Here is a 20,349-nt window from a genome sequence, read left to right as displayed (position 1 = left end):
CTCAATAATGGAGTAGGCTGTGTTTGCATGGAATAGACTGGGTCCTCTGGTCCAACTGAGCAAATTATTGACCATTTTCAGCCATTCATGGACTTCATGGTCCCAAATAGCAATGGAATTTTTATGGATGAGAATGCGCCATATCATCAGACCACATCTGTTTGCGATTGGTTTGAAGAACATTCCAGACAGTTTGAGCGAATGATTTGGCCAACCAGATCGCCTACATGAATCCCATCAAAAATTTATGGAACATAATAGAGAGTTCAGTAAGTGCACGAAATCGTGCATTAACAATACTTTCGCAATTATGGACGGCTGTAGAGGCAACATGGCTCAATATTTCTGCAGAGAATTTCCAGCAACTTGTTGAGTCCATGCCACATCGAGTATGATGCCGTTTGTCACTTCATTAAAGTAGCAACTGTGAAATGCACTCTGCTTTGTGAAATAGTTGGTCTTTTCAGAGTATCCAACAAACTGTCAGCTAACAGACATCATGGGTATTGATTCAACTGTCAATTCTGAGAGGTGTTAATTCGGTAGCTTGCTGTTGTATATACACTCCTGGAAATTGAAATAAGAACACCGTGAATTCATTGTCCCAGGAGGGGGAAACTTTATTGACACATTCCTGGGGTCAGATACATCACATGATCACACTGACAGAACCACAGGCACATAGACACAGGCAACAGAGCATGCACAATGTCGGCACTAGTACAGTGTATATCCACCTTTCGCAGCAATGCAGGCTGCTATTCTCCCATGGAGACGATCGTAGAGATGCTGGATGTAGTCCTGTGGAACGGCTTGCCATGCCATTTCCACCTGGCGCCTCAGTTGGACCAGCGTTCGTGCTGGACGTGTAGACCACGTGAGACGACGCTTCATCCAGTCCCAAACATGCTCAATGGGGGACAGATCCGGAGATCTTGCTGGCCAGGGTAGTTGACTTACACCTTCTAGAGCACGTTGGGTGGCACGGGATACATGCGGACGTGCATTGTCCTGTTGGAACAGCAAGTTCCCTTGCCGGTCTAGGAATGGTAGAACGATGGGTTCGATGACGGTTTGGATGTACCGTGCACTATTCAGTGTCCCCTCGACGATCACCAGTGGTGTACGGCCAGTGTAGGAGATCGCTCCCCACACCATGATGCCGGGTGTTGGCCCTGTGTGCCTCGGTCGTATGCAGTCCTGATTGTGGCGCTCACCTGTACGGCGCCAAACACGCATACGACCATCATTGGTACCAAGGCAGAAGCGACTCTCATCGCTGAAGACGACACGTCTCCATTCGTCCCTCCATTCACGCCTGTCGCGACACCACTGGAGGCGGGCTGCACGATGTTGGGGCGTGAGCGGAAGACGGCCTAACGGTGTGCGGGACCGTAGCCCAGCTTCATGGAGACGGTTGCGAATGGTCCTCGCCGATACCCCAGGAGCAACAGTGTCCCTAATTTGCTGGGAAGTGGCGGTGCGGTCCCCTACGGCACTGCGTAGGATCCTACGGTCTTGGCGTGCATCCGTGCGTCGCTGCGGTCCGGTCCCAGGTCGACGGGCACGTGCACCTTCCGCCGACCACTGGCGACAACATCGATGTACTGTGGAGACCTCACGCCCCACGTGTTGAGCAATTCGGCGGTACGTCCACCCGGCCTCCCGCATGCCCACTATACGCCCTCGCTCAAAGTCCGTCAACTGCACATACGGTTCACGTCCACGCTGTCGCGGCATGCTACCAGTGTTAAAGACTGCGATGGAGCTCCGTATGCCACGGCAAACTGGCTGACACTGACGACGGCGGTGCACAAATGCTGCGCAGCTAGCGCCATTCGACGGCCAACACCGCGGTTCCTGGTGTGTCCGCTGTGCCGTGCGTGTGATCATTGCTTGTACAGCCCTCTCGCAGTGTCCGGAGCAAGTATGGTGGGTCTGACACACCGGTGTCAATGTGTTCTTTTTTCCATTTCCAGGAGTGTATATATCTTCAAATGATTAATTTATTACTGTAACAATGGGTGTTCTACAGAACTTGCCTTTGCTGAGTTATTGAACACTATCTGTGCACCCACTTTTACAGTTCTTGCATATACAAATCCTGTTTGTATGTTGAGATGGTTATTAATAATTATATTGGCGGCATTTATGAAGAGTAGAATTCCAGCATTTACAGTGTGCAAGCATTTTTTTTGTATTGATGGAGTAGAAATGTACCTATGGTACACATCCAAACTAGAGCCTGTTGTTATCGTATGTCACGCTAAATGTTTGAGAAACAGTAAATATTTACACAACGTTTTGGCTTTTGCAGTAAACTCTAGCAGCTTCAAGTAATTTGAGAGCGAAGTGGAAGTAACTGCAAATGAGACACCTTCACTGTGCTCTTCCTTCTTTTCTACAACCATTGCAGCATAAAACTGTCAATTTCGTTTTCAGAATAAAAATATCAGCTCCCAAATGTGAAACAAGTTGCAGAGTTGCAGATATTGTTGCTTCAAAAGTAGTGTAAGGAGAACCAGAGAAGGGTGGATGTGACACTTTAAAAAGGAGCATGAAGCTCTATATTAGAACTAGAAAAGGAAAGTTAAAACAAATGCCTTCAGAATAAAATTTATTTTATTTTCATTTAATTACAACAGAGAACTGAAGAAATTAACAAAACTCTCTCTTGAGCGAATTGCGTATTTGTATACACATCTTTTCAATTATCCTGCTGGCTGTCCCCTTGTCAATACCAATGAAGTAACCTAGGGACAGAAATAAATCACCAGAGGCAAAGCAGCTGGGTGCAAGTAGTTGTGGGTTCACTGATGTGACAGAGTCATTTCTGAAATAACGAAAAGAATTGAATGAGACAATTTGTTTGACAACTGAACAGAAATTTAAAAATATAACTTGCCAGCCACACCTTCCTCTATTATGATTATGTAGATTCAATAGCTAAAGGTTCCTGTTAGCTGAATAACAAATACCTATGCTCTTATAACACATAGACAACTATTATGTTATGATAAATATGGATGTGATTATGCGGATAATACTAATAACCAAGAAACACAACAACTATATTTTACAACTTAAAAAATACTGACTTTACTGTTAACGTTATTGTGTTAAACTTGCCATGAGTTAGCACAAATACTATATATGTTTATGGCAATGAAGCTATGTGGGAGACAATTTTGTTGCTTTGACGCATTAATAGACCTGTGGTCCTAATACTTTCACTAAACGATGGATGGAAAGTTGATGCCCCAATGGGAGGTAAACGTTTTTTTTTTTTTTTTTTTGCTATTGACAAAATGTTGGCGAATGAACTCGGGTCATTAGTGTACTATTAAACTTTTTATTACATTAAAAATCGTTATGTTGTTGTCTAATACTGAAAAAGGTGTTAATAAATACAGCACCTTAGATTGGTGCGGTTTTTGTATTTGGTTTGGTCTATTTTGGTGCTGTTTGCTAAATGAAACAAAGTAGTTTTTTCTAATATTGAAGCCATGGTAATACACACTAGATAAGTGGCTGTGAAACTTTTTTGCTCATGAGCAAATACTAACATTGTGGAGTGGCACTTCAGGTCTGATACGTACCTATCTTATCATTAACATGTAACCTATAAGAATTAGAGAGTTATGAGCCAACAGTAGATTAGTTGTAGTAAGAGAGCGACAAGTTTGGCGCTGTCCTCCAAGTAATAATTGTTAAAAGTTGACACCATTCGGAACACTTCATGTTAACTGTTCAGTATTTCAGGTTACTACCCACCTCACCGACCCCAATATTATGAAACTGTAATTGCCTGATGAAGTATTGTTTTATTGTCTTTGTGAAAGGATGATTAATTGATTAAACAGTAATTGTAATTACATTTAAATGCAGCATCACAAATAATTACTGAATGTTTTGAATGTCATTCTTCTACTACTCATTGCGTTGTACTACAATAGCTTTAACTTTATTTTATATTCCTAGCTACAATTAAGTGGCGCATTTGAAAGCGATCTTCTCTATAATGTATGTTCATGAATCGATATTACTTCCATTAAAGTTTTATACCACTGCAGGTGATTGGTACAAGGCACACACCTCCATGAGTTGCCACCATTGGAAGACAAACAAGAAAACATTTCCCCTATCGTGTCCCCTCACCATGGAATGATAAACCTATTTGTCCCAGAACTAAGATTCGCCCCTGAGGCGATAAGACAACTTTCCACTCGTCTACTACAATTCCTCCTGTATATTTTTCATTTTATGAAACTGACAGGTACAGTCAACAGCAGAAAATGGTAAGTATTAATTATTCTTTACCAGATTTGGATATAAATCAGATAACCTTCTCAAGAAGCTACTAAATGCTAGTACCTATAGCAAATAGAAAGGTATTTTCGAAACTGGTGAAGAATAAATACGTACATACCATTTGCTTTACATGATTCCTTCATTGAATAAAATTATTGTGCAGTTGCTGACAATGATCAGCCATATTCATGATATTAAAATCCTACAATGCAGTGAATAAGAATTTTAAATCGCCATATGCAGATTTGAGGAATGTATTCATCGAAGTCAGCAGTTGACACATGGAATTTTAAAAACAATCACAAGTTTACTGAGTATTCGTGGGAGGCATGTGTAATGCTGGCTGTGGTAGCATGAGCCAATGACAAGGTTCGCCACAGACAGAATTTCACAGATTGACTGCACCATGTCTACAAGTATAGAAAATAACATAAAATGCTGCTGGTCAGTTTTCAATATATTAAAACAAAGAATACTGTGTGCCCATCTAATTGAGTCCAGTACACCATATCCCTTTAAAAATAAAGTTCAGTTGACATGCATAGTCTTATAATGTTCATGTCCCTTGACTGGTACATATGAGGGGTGCAGGAAAGGCAGGGACAAATTAGAAATGTGATCATTTTGAATCACTAACAAAAAAGAGTGTGAGGTCAGTGTACTTTTTCATGAAGTTGATAAGTTGATTTAATTTTTTTAACTACACCAATAGCCTTGTTACAGAGGTAACACCGGTTCCCACCATATCACCGAACTTAAGCACTGTCAGGCTTGGCTAGCACTTGGATGCGTGACTGTGTGGCTCTGCCAAGTGCTGTTGGCAAACAGGATGCTCTGGTCAGGCCAATTGAGAAGCTACGTGACTGACAAGTAGTTGATCCAGTCACGACAACTAACAATGGCTGGGAGAGCAGTGTGCTAACCACTTTCCCCTCAAGATCTGCATCCAGTGTTGCAAAGTGTGCGGATGACACGGCGGTTAGTCGATGTCATTGGGCCTTTCGAGGCCTGTTTGACAGAAAATTTTTAGTGTATAAATTACCTCATCAGGCATATAGTTCGAAATATTTTCTATGAGCCAGCGACAGGTAGATTGTAAAGTGGAAGTTTGGCCCAACTATTGCCAACATAACGTTTTGTTAAAAACGAATTATTGATTTGAGATCAGTAATTTTTTCCTTCTTTCACTTGAATGTAAAGGAAAAGCTACTGTAAATGAATTATGCTTACTTGTGTAGTGGTGACATAAATAGTATCCTTTTGTATCCACAAGCATTTCCTGACATATTAAGCAAATAGCACTACTTTCTTTGTGTCCAGTTATAAAACAAAATCCTTCTTCCAATATTTCTTGGAAACTTCTGTTCTCTTATCTTCCTCTTAGACTCTCTTTTAGATACTACACCATATTATTTATTCCAATATGGTCACACCACAAATAGGTGCACATATACAACACGACAAATGGTCAGGAGAACCAAAGCTTTGTGCACAATTGGCAATGACTGACATGACAAATCTGAGGTGGTGGAAGGTCAGGCACATGGATCCCCTTCCTTGGCGTTTCCCTTGCGCACTTCTCTATAGGTATGCCTGTGATGTTAACGAGTTTCTGTGGTGGTGATTTGAACTCAGGTTCTGTCACTCAGAGCACTTTTGCAACATTAAGAGCTCTCCTGTTGTTCGAAAAATTGGAAGAGCTACCTTGCAAACTATTTACACTGAGGTGAAAAAAGTCATGGGATACCTCTTAACACCCTGTTGAAGTTCATTTTGTCCGACTATCTCCAGAGACCGGGTGTTTGTGTTGTCCTCATTATTTCATCATCATCATCATCATTCGTGACAGTGGTTATGTAGGATTGTGTAAAAATAGGATTGCATAAAAATTAAGACTTTATATGGGTGCTGATGACCATGCAGTTGAGTGCCCCACAAACCAAACGTCATCATCATTTTGTCTGGCGTAGTGCACTAACTCAATATAGCATGGACTCAACAAGTCCTAGGAAGTCCCCTGCAGAGATATTGAGCCACGCTGCCTCTTTAGCCACCCATAATTGCGGAAGTGTACTGGTACAGGATATTGTGCACGAACTGACCTCTTGATTATATCTCATAAATGTTCAATGGGATTCATGCTTGACAATCTGAGTGGCCAAATTTTTCGCTCAAACTGTCCAGAATGTTCTTCCATCCAGTCACGAATAGTTGTGGTCCAGTGACATGGCGCATTGACATCCATACAAATTCCATCATTGTTTGGGAACATGAAGTAAATGAATGGCTGCAAATGGTGTCCAACTAGCCTAACCCAGAAAATGGTAAGTGAATTCAGTATTCCTAGATTCACAATGTCAAGAGTGTGCCGAGAATACCAAATTTCAGGCGTTACCTCTCACCACGGACAGCTTAGTAGCCAATGGCCATTACTAACTCAGTGCATTCCATGTAAACACAGTCCACTCCATTATGGAACAACCACCAACTTACACAATGCCTTATTGACAGCCTCGTTCCACGGCTTCGTGGGCCCAACACCACACTCGAACTCTACCATCAGCTCATACCAACTGAAATCGGGACTCATCTGACTGGAGCACAGTTTTCCGCTTATCTAGGATCCATCCGATATGGTCACTAGCCAAGGACAGTCGCTGCATGTGATGTCACTCTGTTAGCAAAGGAAATTGTTATGGTCGTCTGATGTCTTTGCCCATTATGCCAAATTTCACTACACTGTTCAAATGGATATGATCGTCGTACATCTCACATTCATTCTGTGGTCATCTCACTGACTGTTGTTTGTCTGGTAGCACTGACAACTCTATGCAAAAGCCGCTACTCTCGGTCTTTAAGTGAAGGCCATTGACCACTGTACTGTCCGTGCTGAGAGGTAGTGCCTGAAATTTGGTATTCACGGCACACTCTTGACATTGTGGATCTCAGAATACTGAATTCCCTTACGATTTTCTAAATGGAATGTCCCATGCGCCTAGCTCCAACTACCATTCTGCGTTCAATGTCTGGTAATTCCCGTCGTGTGCTTGTAATCACGTCGGAAACATTTTTACATGGAATGCCCGAGTACAAATGACAGCTCCGTCAGTGCACTGCCTTTTTATACCTTGTGTACAGGATACTACCGATATCTGTATATGTGCATATCGCTTTCCGTTGACTTCTGTCGCCTTAGGGTAGTTCTTCATAAAAATGGTAATAAGTTCTCTGAGTAAGAATTATATAATGGAGGAAGCTTGCATTCAGACTCCAAGTTTCGAATTAGATACTTCATGTGAACAGTTAACGAAAGAAACGAAAACAGCAAGAATGAAGGAACATAACAATTCACATATATTTTGGCATTGTTGTAGATATATTTAAAAAATTTCTAAAGTATATTCCGCAACTGGAGAATGATTTTTTTAATGAAAGTAGAAACAAATGAAGGGAAAGAAGTATAAGGAGAAACCCTGAATTCGAATTTGCCAATGCGACAATAGTCAGTAATGGACTAAGTTCTGCAAAAAATAGGGACATGCCCTTAGTTTCCTCAGTAATACGACCCAAGAAGTTATAAGTGAAAATGCCAACAAGACGAGGGCCATTCTGCTCCCATACCCACCATTTGTGAAGAGCTATGTAGAAATAGCTACACGTTTACAGTGATATACTTCTTGGCTATCTCGTCCATATTTGCGCCTGCTCACTTACATATAATCCTAGCTGTGTCTTCTAAGTGTGGAACCTATGGTTTTTTTTGGAGGGGGGGGGAAGGAGACCAGACAGCGAGGTCATCGGATTAGGGAAGGAGGGGAAGGAAGTCGGCCGTGCCCTTTGAAAGGAACCATCCTGGCATTTGCTTGGAGCGATTTAGGGAAATCACGGAAAACCTAAATCAGGATGGTCGGATGCGGGATTGAACCGTCGTCCTCCCGAATGCGAGTCCAGTGTCTAACCACTGCACCACCTCGATCAGTGTGTGGAACCTTTGACTACCATATAAGACAGTATTCTCATTAGAGTGTATTTAAGTTACGATGCACTTTGCAGATCTCAGATTGATTGCTACCAACTACAGCAATCTAACAGTTGTGACACTGTAGTTGTGTAGTGAAGTGCTGTTGGTTTTACCATGTATGCGAATGACGCTTAATAATGGTATCTGTAGTATTTAAATACACTCTTGATTGCCGGACACCATCACAAAAGTTTGATAAATGATTTAAATGTCAGTTTTCTTTGCTCTCTCCATTGTATCACAACAGCCTCTGTTAATTTAATGTCACTTGCTACAAATAATATAAGGCGTTACTGGGGTAGTGTTATAGCCAATCTGTTTTGCCACTGACGTGCACTGAGCATCCACTCAGATGCACGCGGAAACGAAAGGAAAGAGTTGGCCCTAACATTGGCACTGTACTTGTGTGCCCTGATTAAACATTAATGATTACTAAGGACTGGTGGGGACAGTCAACTACTATAATGACAAAACGCTTACAAATTACGTACATTTCTTGTTATGACTTCACAGACTGCTCAGAACAAATAAGGATCAAATATTCATCACAAGATAATCAGTGCATGTACACAAATGATTGTGTGATAATTTTGGATCTACAGAGGGAACGGACTGGAAAAGTTATAAAATAGACCGAATGAACAAGAAATCTTCTTAACTGACTGTAAAAGGCGGAATTGAAGTATTAGTGATAATGGCATGGCGAGGTTAGTGAGTATAGAAAACAGAACCCCAAAGAGTAAAATCGTAGCTGAAGGGTCACTTCACAGTGACTGATTGACCAATCTGAACCAACGCGCCTATCGTTCTGTACCAATTTCGTACGCTGTTGCTACGACATTTAAATGATATGCATGAGATGAGGAACAATGAGGTTGTAGGTGGGGGCGTACACTAGCGTAATGCGGATCATCCTCTCGTAAATTGCCTTCTCCTCTCACAGTGAAAAAGACCATTCTCACCACCTTGCGAGGACCAAGTCCGTCTCCTAAGGTGCCTGGCGAAAAAGTGTTTACTACAGCTCCCAGCAAAGAACTGCCTGATACTTTTCTCCCTTGCTTTTACTCGGTGTGACCCTGCCAAAACTGCCATTTGGACCAATCTGAGACAGTGTGCATTATTTCGCCAATGCATAACCTTCCAACAAATTTGTTCAGAAGGTTTTGTGTTGCTTTTAGGAAGATCCCAAACTCTGACCTATCTAGACTTATATTCGCCAGCTGGTGAGGAAAGTGTGAGTTCGCTGAACTCAGCACACAAGTGCATTCCTTCCCAAGTGTGATTAATTTTACCTGAGACACGCACCATCCTATGATGTGGTGAATGCAACAATGGCGGCTGCGCACCAGACTCACGTAGCCAGTATTACCCATGTCGAGTCAGCCGCTGAGGACAGGCTAAGGTGAGCGGAAACCATAAGGCCAAGTTTTCAGTGCCCGCTAACAACCAGAATTAATTTAGCATGCAATTTAAAATTAATAAATATTAAATAAAATCATCTACAGTCACTACCTACTCCCATGGTAATACTTCCCTTTTTTATATACATTGGAATTTATTGATTAATTAGACATGTCCTGTTGATGGATTAAATGTGTTAAGTAAAAAGGCGAGTGAAACATGAGGCTGGTTACAGCCTGACACATTTCAGTAGGTACTGAACTTGTAAAATACCATCTCTGTAATGTGCATTCATGAATCTATGTTACATCTGTGTGAAAATCTATACTGCAGCAGCTGACTGGTATGGATCAAGCATGCCCATGAATTGTCAGCACTGGGAGGGAAACAATAAAAAAATTCCTCTCTCATATCCTCTAACCCCACCTCACACTATTAACCCCACTGCCTCTGAGATAAATGGATAACTTTGCTTAGCTCCTGACCAAATTCAGCAATGCCATTTAAAATTAAGCATACCTTAAAACATTACTGTCTCTGGAAGCACTTTTGTTTGTATCTGAGCAGGAAGATCTTGACGTGGTTGAAGTTTTTGGATTCTGTCTGTACATATGGGCTAATTGCAGAAACCACAGTAGAAATATTGATCCGGTTTTGACCAATAATAGATTGATTCATGAGCAGGGTTCGTGTATATTAATTTAAAATACGCTAACGGAAAAGTAATGACAACCTCAAAGAATGAGTAATGTGGAGTAGTAAAATTTCAGGAACACATTTTTCTAGGTAATATATTTAAGTGATTTACATTGCAAGAGCACAGATTAATGCAAATACGAAATAAGCCATTGCATTTGTGAAATGCTGGTATGGTACTTACTGGTGTAACTGTCAATATGTTGAATGCAAGCATGAAAATATGCATGCACTGTGTTGTACAGGTGATGGACGTCAGTTTGTGGGATGCAGTTCCATGCCTGTTACACTTATTCAGTCAATATGAGGGTGGTTAATGTTGTTTGTCGATGATGCTGGATTGTCGTCCAATGATGTCCCATATGTGCTCGACTGGAGACAGATCCAATGATTGAACTGGTCAAGAGAACATGTCAACACTCTCTAGAGCATGTTGGGTTACAACACTGGTAGCGAGTGGGCGTTATCATTTTCGGAAACACCCCCTGGAATGTTGTTCATGAATGGCAGCACAACACATCGAATCAACAGACTGACATACAGATTTTCTGTCAGAGTGTGTGAGATAACCACGAGAGTGCTCCTGCTGTCATACAAAATCACACCAAAGACCATAACTCCATGAGTAGGTTCAGTATGTATAGGACGCAGACGGGTTGATTGGAGACCCTCAACTGGCCTCCTCCTAACCAACACACAGTCAAGTCATCACTGGCACTGAGACATACCTGGCTTTCATCAGAAAACACAACAGACTTCCACCCTGCCTTCCAATGAGCTCTCACTTGACACCACTGAAGTCGCAAATGGCCGAAGTTTGGAATCAATGGAATGCACGCTGCAGGGCTACACACAGCCAAGTCATCACTGGCACTGAGACAGAACCGGCTTTCATCAGAAAACACAACAGACTTCCACCCTGCCCTCCAATGAGCTCTCACTTGACACCACTGAAGTCGCAAATGGTGGAGGTTTGGGATCAATGGAATGCACGTTACAGGACTACAAGGCATCCAGCTCAGAGCTGTCCTTGAGGTAACCCATTTCCAACATTTCCAACTGCTGCTCAAATTGCTGCTGCAGATGCAGCATGATGCCCCAGAACCATATACTGAATACGATGATCTTCCTCTCGATAGTGCCCCATGGCCATCTGGAGCCCATTCTTCTTGCGACCATGCATTCTCGTGATCACTGCTGCCAGCAAATATGTGCAGTGGCTAAATTGCTGACAAGTCTTACTGCAATATCATAGAATGTACATCCAGTTTCTCTTAGCCTTATAACATGACCTCATTCAAACTTAGTGAGGTGGTGATAATAATGGCGTCTTCGTCGCTTGAATGGCATTCTTGACTAACATCAGCTCACCACATCCAATCTCAATGGTAACTAATGTCCACGACCTTTATGGTATGTATTAAAAGCAAATCTGATTTCCTTTCTCACAGTGGCGTTACTAGCACCACTCTTATGCACCAAGCAAGGCGGTCCAGTGGTTAACACACTGGACTCACATTCAGAAGGACGATGGTTCAAACCCGCATCCGGCCATCCTGATTGAGGTTTTCTGTGATTTCCCGAAATCGCTTCAGGCAAATGCCGAGATGGTTCCCTTCAAAGGGCACAGCCGACCTCCTTCCCCATACTTCCCTAATCCGATGGGACCGATGACCTCACTGTTTGGTCCCCTCTACCGAATGAACCAACCAACCACTGTTATGCGAGCAGCCATTATGTTTCAGATGTAGACATATGCCTATCAAGTGCTTCTTAGTGTTGCGATTTTTTTCCCATCAGTGCATTTCATGGAAATTGGCTGAACTATGATGAATTAAATTCCACTGCCACTGTGAAAAGGTTGGCTTTGCCACCTAGTGGTACAGCTGCCATAACTCCAGATAACAGCAAGGCTTGAGCAGTTTCTGAGTCAGGTCTGTTGGCTTAGGGCATGTCTAACAACCAAAATGTCATAGGATTGAATCCTGGTTGAACGACAGACTCCTATCTCTATTTTGTAATCTAGAAACTCTTCTCAATCATGGTGGAGATTCGCTACAAACGAAGCATGCTTCAGATTCTCCATTCAGCGGTAGGTCACCTTTTCCTAGTTCACAACTGGATAGGGCGATGCAAGTCGCCAAAGTGCTGTCCAACTGAAAGAACTGCAATAGATTATTATTAACTTCCCTGCTCACTGCTGTCTGAACGGAGGGGCTAATCTCAGGAACTATTGTAGGATCCTTGATACTCGTGGCAAATTGGCGGGACCACCCTGCGAGCAAGTGAGCGGCCATGTATGTTTGTTGTGCAGCACACATCGTTTGGGAGTTGTGATCAGGCAGTTTATTCACGCATTTATAGGCAGTATAGTACGCCAGCAACTGGTGTTTGCTGTTTAAATCGTTTATTTTCATGAAAGTGATAATACTCAGGTACCTAATTTTCTTCTCCAAGTTTTGATCATAACTCTACCCAGTGCTCTGCCAACAAAATTAGCGCTATGACAGACAAGTCATTCTACCTGTGTGAAGTCAGGGCAGGTCGGTAGTATTATTGTGAAATACACCAGAGAACTGTGGGCTGCGTGAATACTTGATTTGGGCTGCATGTGTCCAGCAGACCACAGTTTGACAACCAATGAACTAGATAAATAAGATTACTTTGACATGAATTATGGTTTTCAAGCACCCAATTTGCATAAATAAAATGATGAATTTCTTGACGGCCCAAGCTGTGATGGTCATTAATGACATTAATTGCAACATTAATGACTAAGGGTAGAACTTCGGCTGATGTACTAAAGGATGCTAATATTTTGTTTGAAGTAACTTAAAGAAAGGAAAGCAGAAAGGTGGAAGGAGTATATAGAGGGTCTATACAAGGGCGATGTACTTGAGGACAATATTATGGAAATGGAAGAGGATGTAGACGAAGATGAAATGGGAGATATGATACTGCATGAAGAGTTTGACAGAGCACTGAAAGACCTAAGTCAAAACACGGCCCCGGGAGTAGACAACATTCCATTAGAACTACTGACAGCCTTGGGAGAGCCAGTCCTGACAAACCTATACCATCTGGTGAGCAAGATGTATGAGACAGGCCAAATACCCTCAGACTTCAAGAAGAATATAATAATTCCAATCCCAAAGAAAGCAGGTGATGACAGATGTGAAAATTAACGAACTATCAGTTTAATAAGCCACTGCTGCAAAATACTAACACGAATTCCTTACAGACGAATGGAAAAACTGGTAGAAGCCGACCTCAGGGAAGATCAGTTTGGATTCCATATAAATGTTGGAACACGTGAGGCAATACTGACCCTACGACTTATCTTAGAAGAAGGGAGTGAGACAGGGTTGTAGCCTCTCCCTGGTGTTATTCAATCTGTATATTGAGCAAGCAGTAAAGGAAACAAAAGAAAAATTCGGCGCAGGTATTAAAAACCATAGAGAAGAAATAAAAATTTTGACGTTTGCGGATGACATTGTAATTCTGTCAGAGACAGCAAAGGACTTGGAAGAGCAGTTGAACGGAATGGATGGTGTCTTGAAGGGAGGATATAAAATGAACATCAACAAAAGCAAAACGAGGATAATGGAATGTTGTCGAATTAAGTCGGGTGATGCTGAGGGAATTAGGGGGAGCAAAATACCTGATGATGGTCGAAGTAGAGAGGATATAAAATGTAGACTGGCAATGGCAAGGAATGCGTTTCTGAAGAAGAGAAATTTGTTAACATCGATTATAGATTTAAGGTTCAGGAAGTCATTTCTGAAAGTATTTGTATGGAGCGTAGCCATGTATGGAAGTGAAACGTGGATGATAAATAGATTAGGCAAAACGAGAATAGAAGCTTTCGAAATGTGGTGCTACAGAAGAATGCTGAAGATTAGATGGGTAGATCACACAACTAATGAGAAGGTATTGAATAGAATTGGGGAGAAGAGGAGTTTATGGCACAACTTGACTAGAAGAAGGGAGCGGTTGGTAGGACATGTTCTGAGTAATCAAGGGATCACCAATTTAGTATTGAAGTGCAGCGTGGAGAGTAAAAATCGTAGAGGGAGACCAAGAGATGAATACACTACGCAGATTCAGAAAGATGTAGGTTGCAGTAGGTACTGGGAGATGAAGAAGCTTGCACAGGATAGAGTAGCGTGGAAAGCTGCATCAAACCAGCCTCAGGAATGTAGACCACAATAACAACAACCAAAAAGTGCTTCAGTGCAAACAAAATTAAATTAAATGAAGATAAAATGCAGAAAATATTATGCTTGCTTGGTGACTATAGACTCATAGCAAATGTTGATAGTTTCAGATCCCTGGAAGCTCAAATGTGTGATTACAGATCAGTACTTATTAACATTGTATCACGCACTATTTCACAACAGCAAGACATATGGATTGCTGCTGTGGAGTTCTCTTTGTAAGTGAAACTTATTGCTCCTAGAAAAAATGGCCGTAAGAGCAATATCTTCCAGCAAGAAATTTGACCACTGTAGAGCCATCTAAAGGCAACTGAGAACAATGACAATATTTAGCAAGTATGTTTTCCACTCTCTAGTCTGTATAAATGAAAATCAAGGGTCCTTTTGCAAGGAGAAAGAGATTCACAACTACAACACACGAAATTAGGCCAACATTGATACTCTAAGCTGTCACCTGTGCAAAACACTGGACAGCTTTCCCACGGCAGCCCTGTAGATATTCAAATACTGGATGTTCAAACATTGTCACTGAGGATTTACAGAGGTAGACTGACACATGTGCACAAGCAACAGCACTATATTCTGTAAATGAATTTTTCTCTACAAGTGGAATTGTAGACTGACCATCATGATGCCATCACATGTGAAACCACAAACTGGGAACTCTTAATAGCTGTAAAGTGTTGTTTATTATCAGCGTTTGTAATATTAGTGTTGTGAAATGCTTTTTGTCCGTTATTTTACTTTTAGTTATAGTTTTATATAATCGCTAAGACGTGACAGAATCTGTCCGGTACTGGCCTGTGAATGATGTTGATTAGTAATAGTAATGGTAATAGCAATGAGAGTATATCATTCATGAATTACTTATATCATACATGTATTACTACAAATAAACAGTATGCGCTAGGAAAAACAGAAATGGTCTCACTTGTTGGTTATATGCTTCAGTTTACCATGTACTATACGAGATCGAAAAGACGAATTATGTCTTCTTTGAACAGACGAGATCTAGAAATCAACTCGGAATCGTCATATTCTTCAAAGTAATTGAGGTGGTGTATCATTCCGACAAATAATTCTGACAAAATCTCATCAGCACTGTCTGATTGATCACTATACGTGCCATCGTGAAAACTTAGTCTGCATTTAAACTCGCTAAATGGCCCGACATTTGAGGTTAAGCTATCCCATGCTTATACTCTAGTTAGGCGTTATTCTGGGTTGGTACAACTCGTTTTCCGCTCTGTTCCAGGAATAGGGCTTAACCGACTTTTAACCAGATTTTTTAGAATCGGTAATGTGAATGCTGCTTTGCCGTTAAAAACTCTGTCACACCACACGACCATTTGGTTTTCATTGCATTACTAATTTCTTACATCTAATATTCCAACCTTTCGCACAACGCATGGTGTTTGATTAGATACTAGGCTAAACGAAGCGATGTTGTGTTGAAAATTCGTCAAGTGCGTAATCATACATGCCTACTCATGACGGTGACATTGCCTCGGTCCCGTTGCCGTCCAGTGTGAATCTACTATTAACCGTCATGCTCGCTCGCCATTTATATGTCCTGAAACAGATCCTGGCCGTCACGTATTGTGATATCTAATGGTATGGTTATGCAAGACCAAAAAACGCTTGGAAGCACAAAGAAAATTAAAGTACTTCAGTCGATGTTGCTGTAAGATAACTAGTCTCTTTGGTAACATCCTTGGTAGCACCGTCTCGTATGTGTATTATCATTGTATTCTTCCGGTTTTAATACGTGGTAGTTGAGGGATGTGGAAGGTAATGAATTTGGATTTACTATATTGTAAAGCATTGATTACAGCAGTTTGTTATTCAATATATGATGTGAAGTTTTTGTTAATTAATTGTGAACTTTCTTGTTTTTTTCAGGTGCCGGTGGGGTTAATGAAATATAAACAGTTTGTCGTAGATTGATCGTATAAATGTTTGAAAAAGAAATGCTGTACATAATATGAATTATGTAAATTTTGAATTATTGTGTAAGTTTTTTTGTAATACATACAAAACCTTCCTTGAAAAAATGCTCCCTTACAGACTTGTATTATACGAGTTGTTGAATGAATAGGAAGGAATATTATTTCCGGTAAAAGAAACTAAGGCATGCTTTTTCGTGGTTCTTTTGTTAGGGTTTTGTTGGAAAAGTGCTTAATCAAGAGGTTAGTAGTTAATACAATGTTTCAATTTGAGAGATCCATACTGCCGAAGTGACGTCACTTGTCCTTGAGTGGACCAAAGTGCGCGTTGCTTATGCGCGAGAGTTGGGAAGCCATCTTGACGGGTTCCGTATTCGCTGTAAAAGACACAAATAGGTTTACAATAAAATGAGTTAATACTTATTTCGCCAAGCACCTATCTAACATCCGTTCGTAGTAGCTTCTTTTAGAGTGTAAAATTATAGGATCCGTTAGAGAATAAATATAGTGCAGTACTTCGGAAACGGGTGCGGGGAACTTGGCTGTTGGGGAATGTTGGAGTACGTATATATGTAAAACGATGAAGTTCTAGAAGATAATAGTTATATAAGTTAGATGCTGCGTAAACGTTATGAAGTTAACGGTTTAGTGATACATAATGCGTAAGTTCATCATATAGATCATGAGACAAAATTCGACTTTCTACTTTTTTTCAGGTTTTACGGAAGAGAGTATCACTCGTTGAAGAAAATAGATTCTTTATGACCATATATTGCGCTATGGTAAGTAACTTTTTAATACTCAAAGTAAATTCCAAATTTATGCAGGTCTTCCGATAGATGGCGGAAGCTTTGTAGATTACGTCATAAGGTCTTCCATTTTCTTATTTTGGACTACAGCTTACTTTTTTGCTGTGTTTCGACATAAACATTCGGGCGACAACAGTTTATTTTAAAAGTAGCGTAAACTTCAAAATTGATATTGTATTTATTTATTTATATTACTTAGCGACAATCATTATCTTAATTCTCGTGCGTGCGTATGTCGTATAAACCAAAGGCTCTTTTACTTTTATTGTGCCGAACTTTGCTGACGTTTCGCGCAGTGTTTGCTATAATAATCGTTTTAGGAATATACCGGCGTTCAGAATCGGGTTTTGTTTTCGTATCTTGCATCTCATGTGTTAATCCACATTCGTGTCGGATACTAAAATGCGACTAATATCAGGTCTAGCACATTAGGATTCCAGAACTTTGAGTGCTAGCAATGGTTTGTCTCTGCATCATGGTTAATGCTTTTGTAGCTTCTACACGAGGAATAATTCCCTTCTGTTTCTGTCGTTCCTTTTGCAACTGTTAATCAACCACCAACTTCATACTGCTGGTGGATATCATTTTTTAACATCGGCTTGCACCTCTATGAAATATGGGTGTAGAAATAATTCGCTTTGTGGGTTGTAACAATAGATTTTTCTGAACTTTTAGTGTATATATAAAAACACCTAAAAGAATTATGAAATGAAGCATCGAAAATAATGAGTCTTGAAAATATCTACCTGATGAGTTAGTGTGTGTTCATATTCTTTAGTCAAATGTTTAGATTGGGAACGCGTGGCCAAAAAGCTATTTAGATAAGAGGTTTAACTCCTGTTACAGCACTAAAGCGCTGTTACAGCACTAAAGCGGACAGTATAGCTTTGTGCTGACATTACTTTTAAAGTGGGATAGTTAGAGGTACTTGTAAATATGGAACGAACGTGAAAATAGGAACGCCATATTGATGCACATGAAATGTGAATAATATCGGATTAATTGCTAGATGTCTCTATCGACCTTTCTCAGAGCTGTGTGTTATATTTAATTTATTTTTTTCCCCCTCATCTGTCGTCCTACCTTTTCAGGAAAATGATACTGATTAAATGTTTTGAGTGAAACCCAGTTTCTTGTATAAAGATTTTTTAAAAATCTTAATTAGATATGAATAGCTCATTGGTGATGTTAAGGATGTTTGGTAACTTGTCAGTGAATTTAATAACTTGTTAGAGGGTTATCTTGCTTTTAACTGTCTGTTAAGCCGTGCTTAAATGAGGCATTGGAACTATGTTGAGAGCTGTTTGACAACTAGTTTGCTACAAAACTATTAAGCATTGCTGTATGAACCTTTGTGTGCAGTGATATTTTTGTTGTCCCACTTCTCTGACTGGTAATGGGCAAAACACTTGTTTGAAGTGTAGGCGTTAGCTTGCAGTGGAAGTCAGATGTGAGTAGTTAACTATGCAGACAGGAATATAATAGGAACTTTTGAGGTATGGTATAACAGAAGAGTACGAAGATACATTAGGTGACTTGAAGAATTACTTCGTGATACAAAGTGGGTGGCGAATTTGGCTTTTTTGAGTGATCTTACTGGTCATTTAAATATTTTGAACATTTCACTCCAAGGCGAAAATCACTCTGTTGCTAATTTAGTGCAGACAATTCAAGCATTTAAAAAAAATTACTTTGTGGGGAAAACAGTTGCGCGAGAAGAGTTGTGGACACTTTCCTGCACTACACAGTGTTAAAGAAGATGTGGATTTTTCAGATTATGTTCATATCATTTGCGAATTACAACAACAGTTTGAAAACAGATTTTTGGAGATAAGTGAGCTTCAACCGGTCGAAGACCTGTTACATTGAATTGAGGAGGAAAGAGTTTGTCATAATTTGACTAAAATAAGGGTTAGGTTGATAGGACTAATTGATAATCAAGAATAATTTGATAATGGATGGAAGGGTCAGCATTGTAGAAGAGTAGACTAGTACAGATAGCCGAATTGAACAGGTCATTGGTATATTATGAGATATACCTTTTCAGTATCTTAGTTTTTGAAATTACCAGATGTATTCCAGTTTTTGCTGAAGGAGATGTTGGGGTATGCCCTTCATAGGGTCATATCTGAATAGATAGATTTTTTATTTGCCCAATATTTCCTTTACATTGAAATGGCTGTCTTTGCCCTAATCACTAGTTTGAACAGAATATTCACATGGTAACTAGGCTGTAACTCCCCATCTGATTTCACATTTATTTATTTGCTATTGGTATGAATACAGCACACGTTATTTTAACATAATTTCACATATGTTAATAATTAAGAATTGTGTTGTTTAAGAGGTGGGATCCACATAGAATATAAACACTACTAATAATAACAACAACAACAACAAACAACCACTACTGTACTTGGTATTAGAACCAAGCTGGATTTCTGTTGTCTGGATGGCTAGTACCAGCTTGCTGAGGAGCAACTCAGGATTTGCAGGGGTGTAGAGATTGGGAAATTGTTGTCAGGGTCTCGGGAAGTCCTTACTAGTTCTCCCCAAGGGTCATCTCTTCACTGCGTTCAGCAGGTTGTTGTAGGTGGATGTTCTGATGTGGCATGTCGTATCATTATGTATGGCCTCTTCTTGGTTATCTTGTAACATTGTATACTTACAGTTCATAATATGATATTTTAGCTGTCAGAAAGTTCAGCTTATGCCACAGTTTCCTTATTATATCATAGACCATTGCATTACCAAATGCATTTCATACTGATCTGTAACACCTTGTCTAATGGCACATTCCCAGAGGATGTGATTTGGGTCACTGATCTCCTTTGACAATTAAACGTCATTATATTTGTGAGATGTATGTAGTTCCAAAATGTGAACTTCTCTCACTACTTACCCTTTTCAGTTACTGTAGCCGACCTACTTCTGTCTAGTTAACTTTC

The 20,349-nt window shown here is 40.4% G+C and overlaps 1 protein-coding gene across 2 annotated transcripts in view; it reads left to right on the top strand.

Moving 5' to 3' along the window:
• The first annotated feature begins 16,391 nt into the window (after positions 1 to 16,391).
• Positions 16,392 to 20,349, top strand: part of LOC126262935 (titin) — a 110,565-nt gene continuing 106,607 nt past the window's right edge. Inside the window, exons 1-3 of one of the 2 annotated variants that reach the window (XM_049959869.1) lie at positions 16,392 to 16,437; positions 16,549 to 16,658; positions 17,309 to 17,374. In XM_049959869.1, coding sequence (XP_049815826.1) covers positions 17,354 to 17,374 — 21 coding nt within the window. In that variant the 5' untranslated portion in view covers positions 16,392 to 16,437; positions 16,549 to 16,658; positions 17,309 to 17,353. Of the gene's footprint in view, positions 16,438 to 16,548; positions 16,659 to 16,919; positions 17,153 to 17,308; positions 17,375 to 20,349 lie in introns of those variants that run through there. The other variant, XM_049959870.1, reaches the window with a different exon arrangement.

The sequence above is a fragment of the Schistocerca nitens genome, chromosome 6 (genome assembly GCF_023898315.1).
Source record: "Schistocerca nitens isolate TAMUIC-IGC-003100 chromosome 6, iqSchNite1.1, whole genome shotgun sequence".
In the NCBI taxonomy this organism is placed as follows: Eukaryota; Metazoa; Arthropoda; class Insecta; order Orthoptera; family Acrididae; genus Schistocerca; species Schistocerca nitens.
The sequence above is the reverse complement of the archived record's forward strand: the minus strand, read 5'-3'. Positions and strand labels throughout refer to the sequence as shown.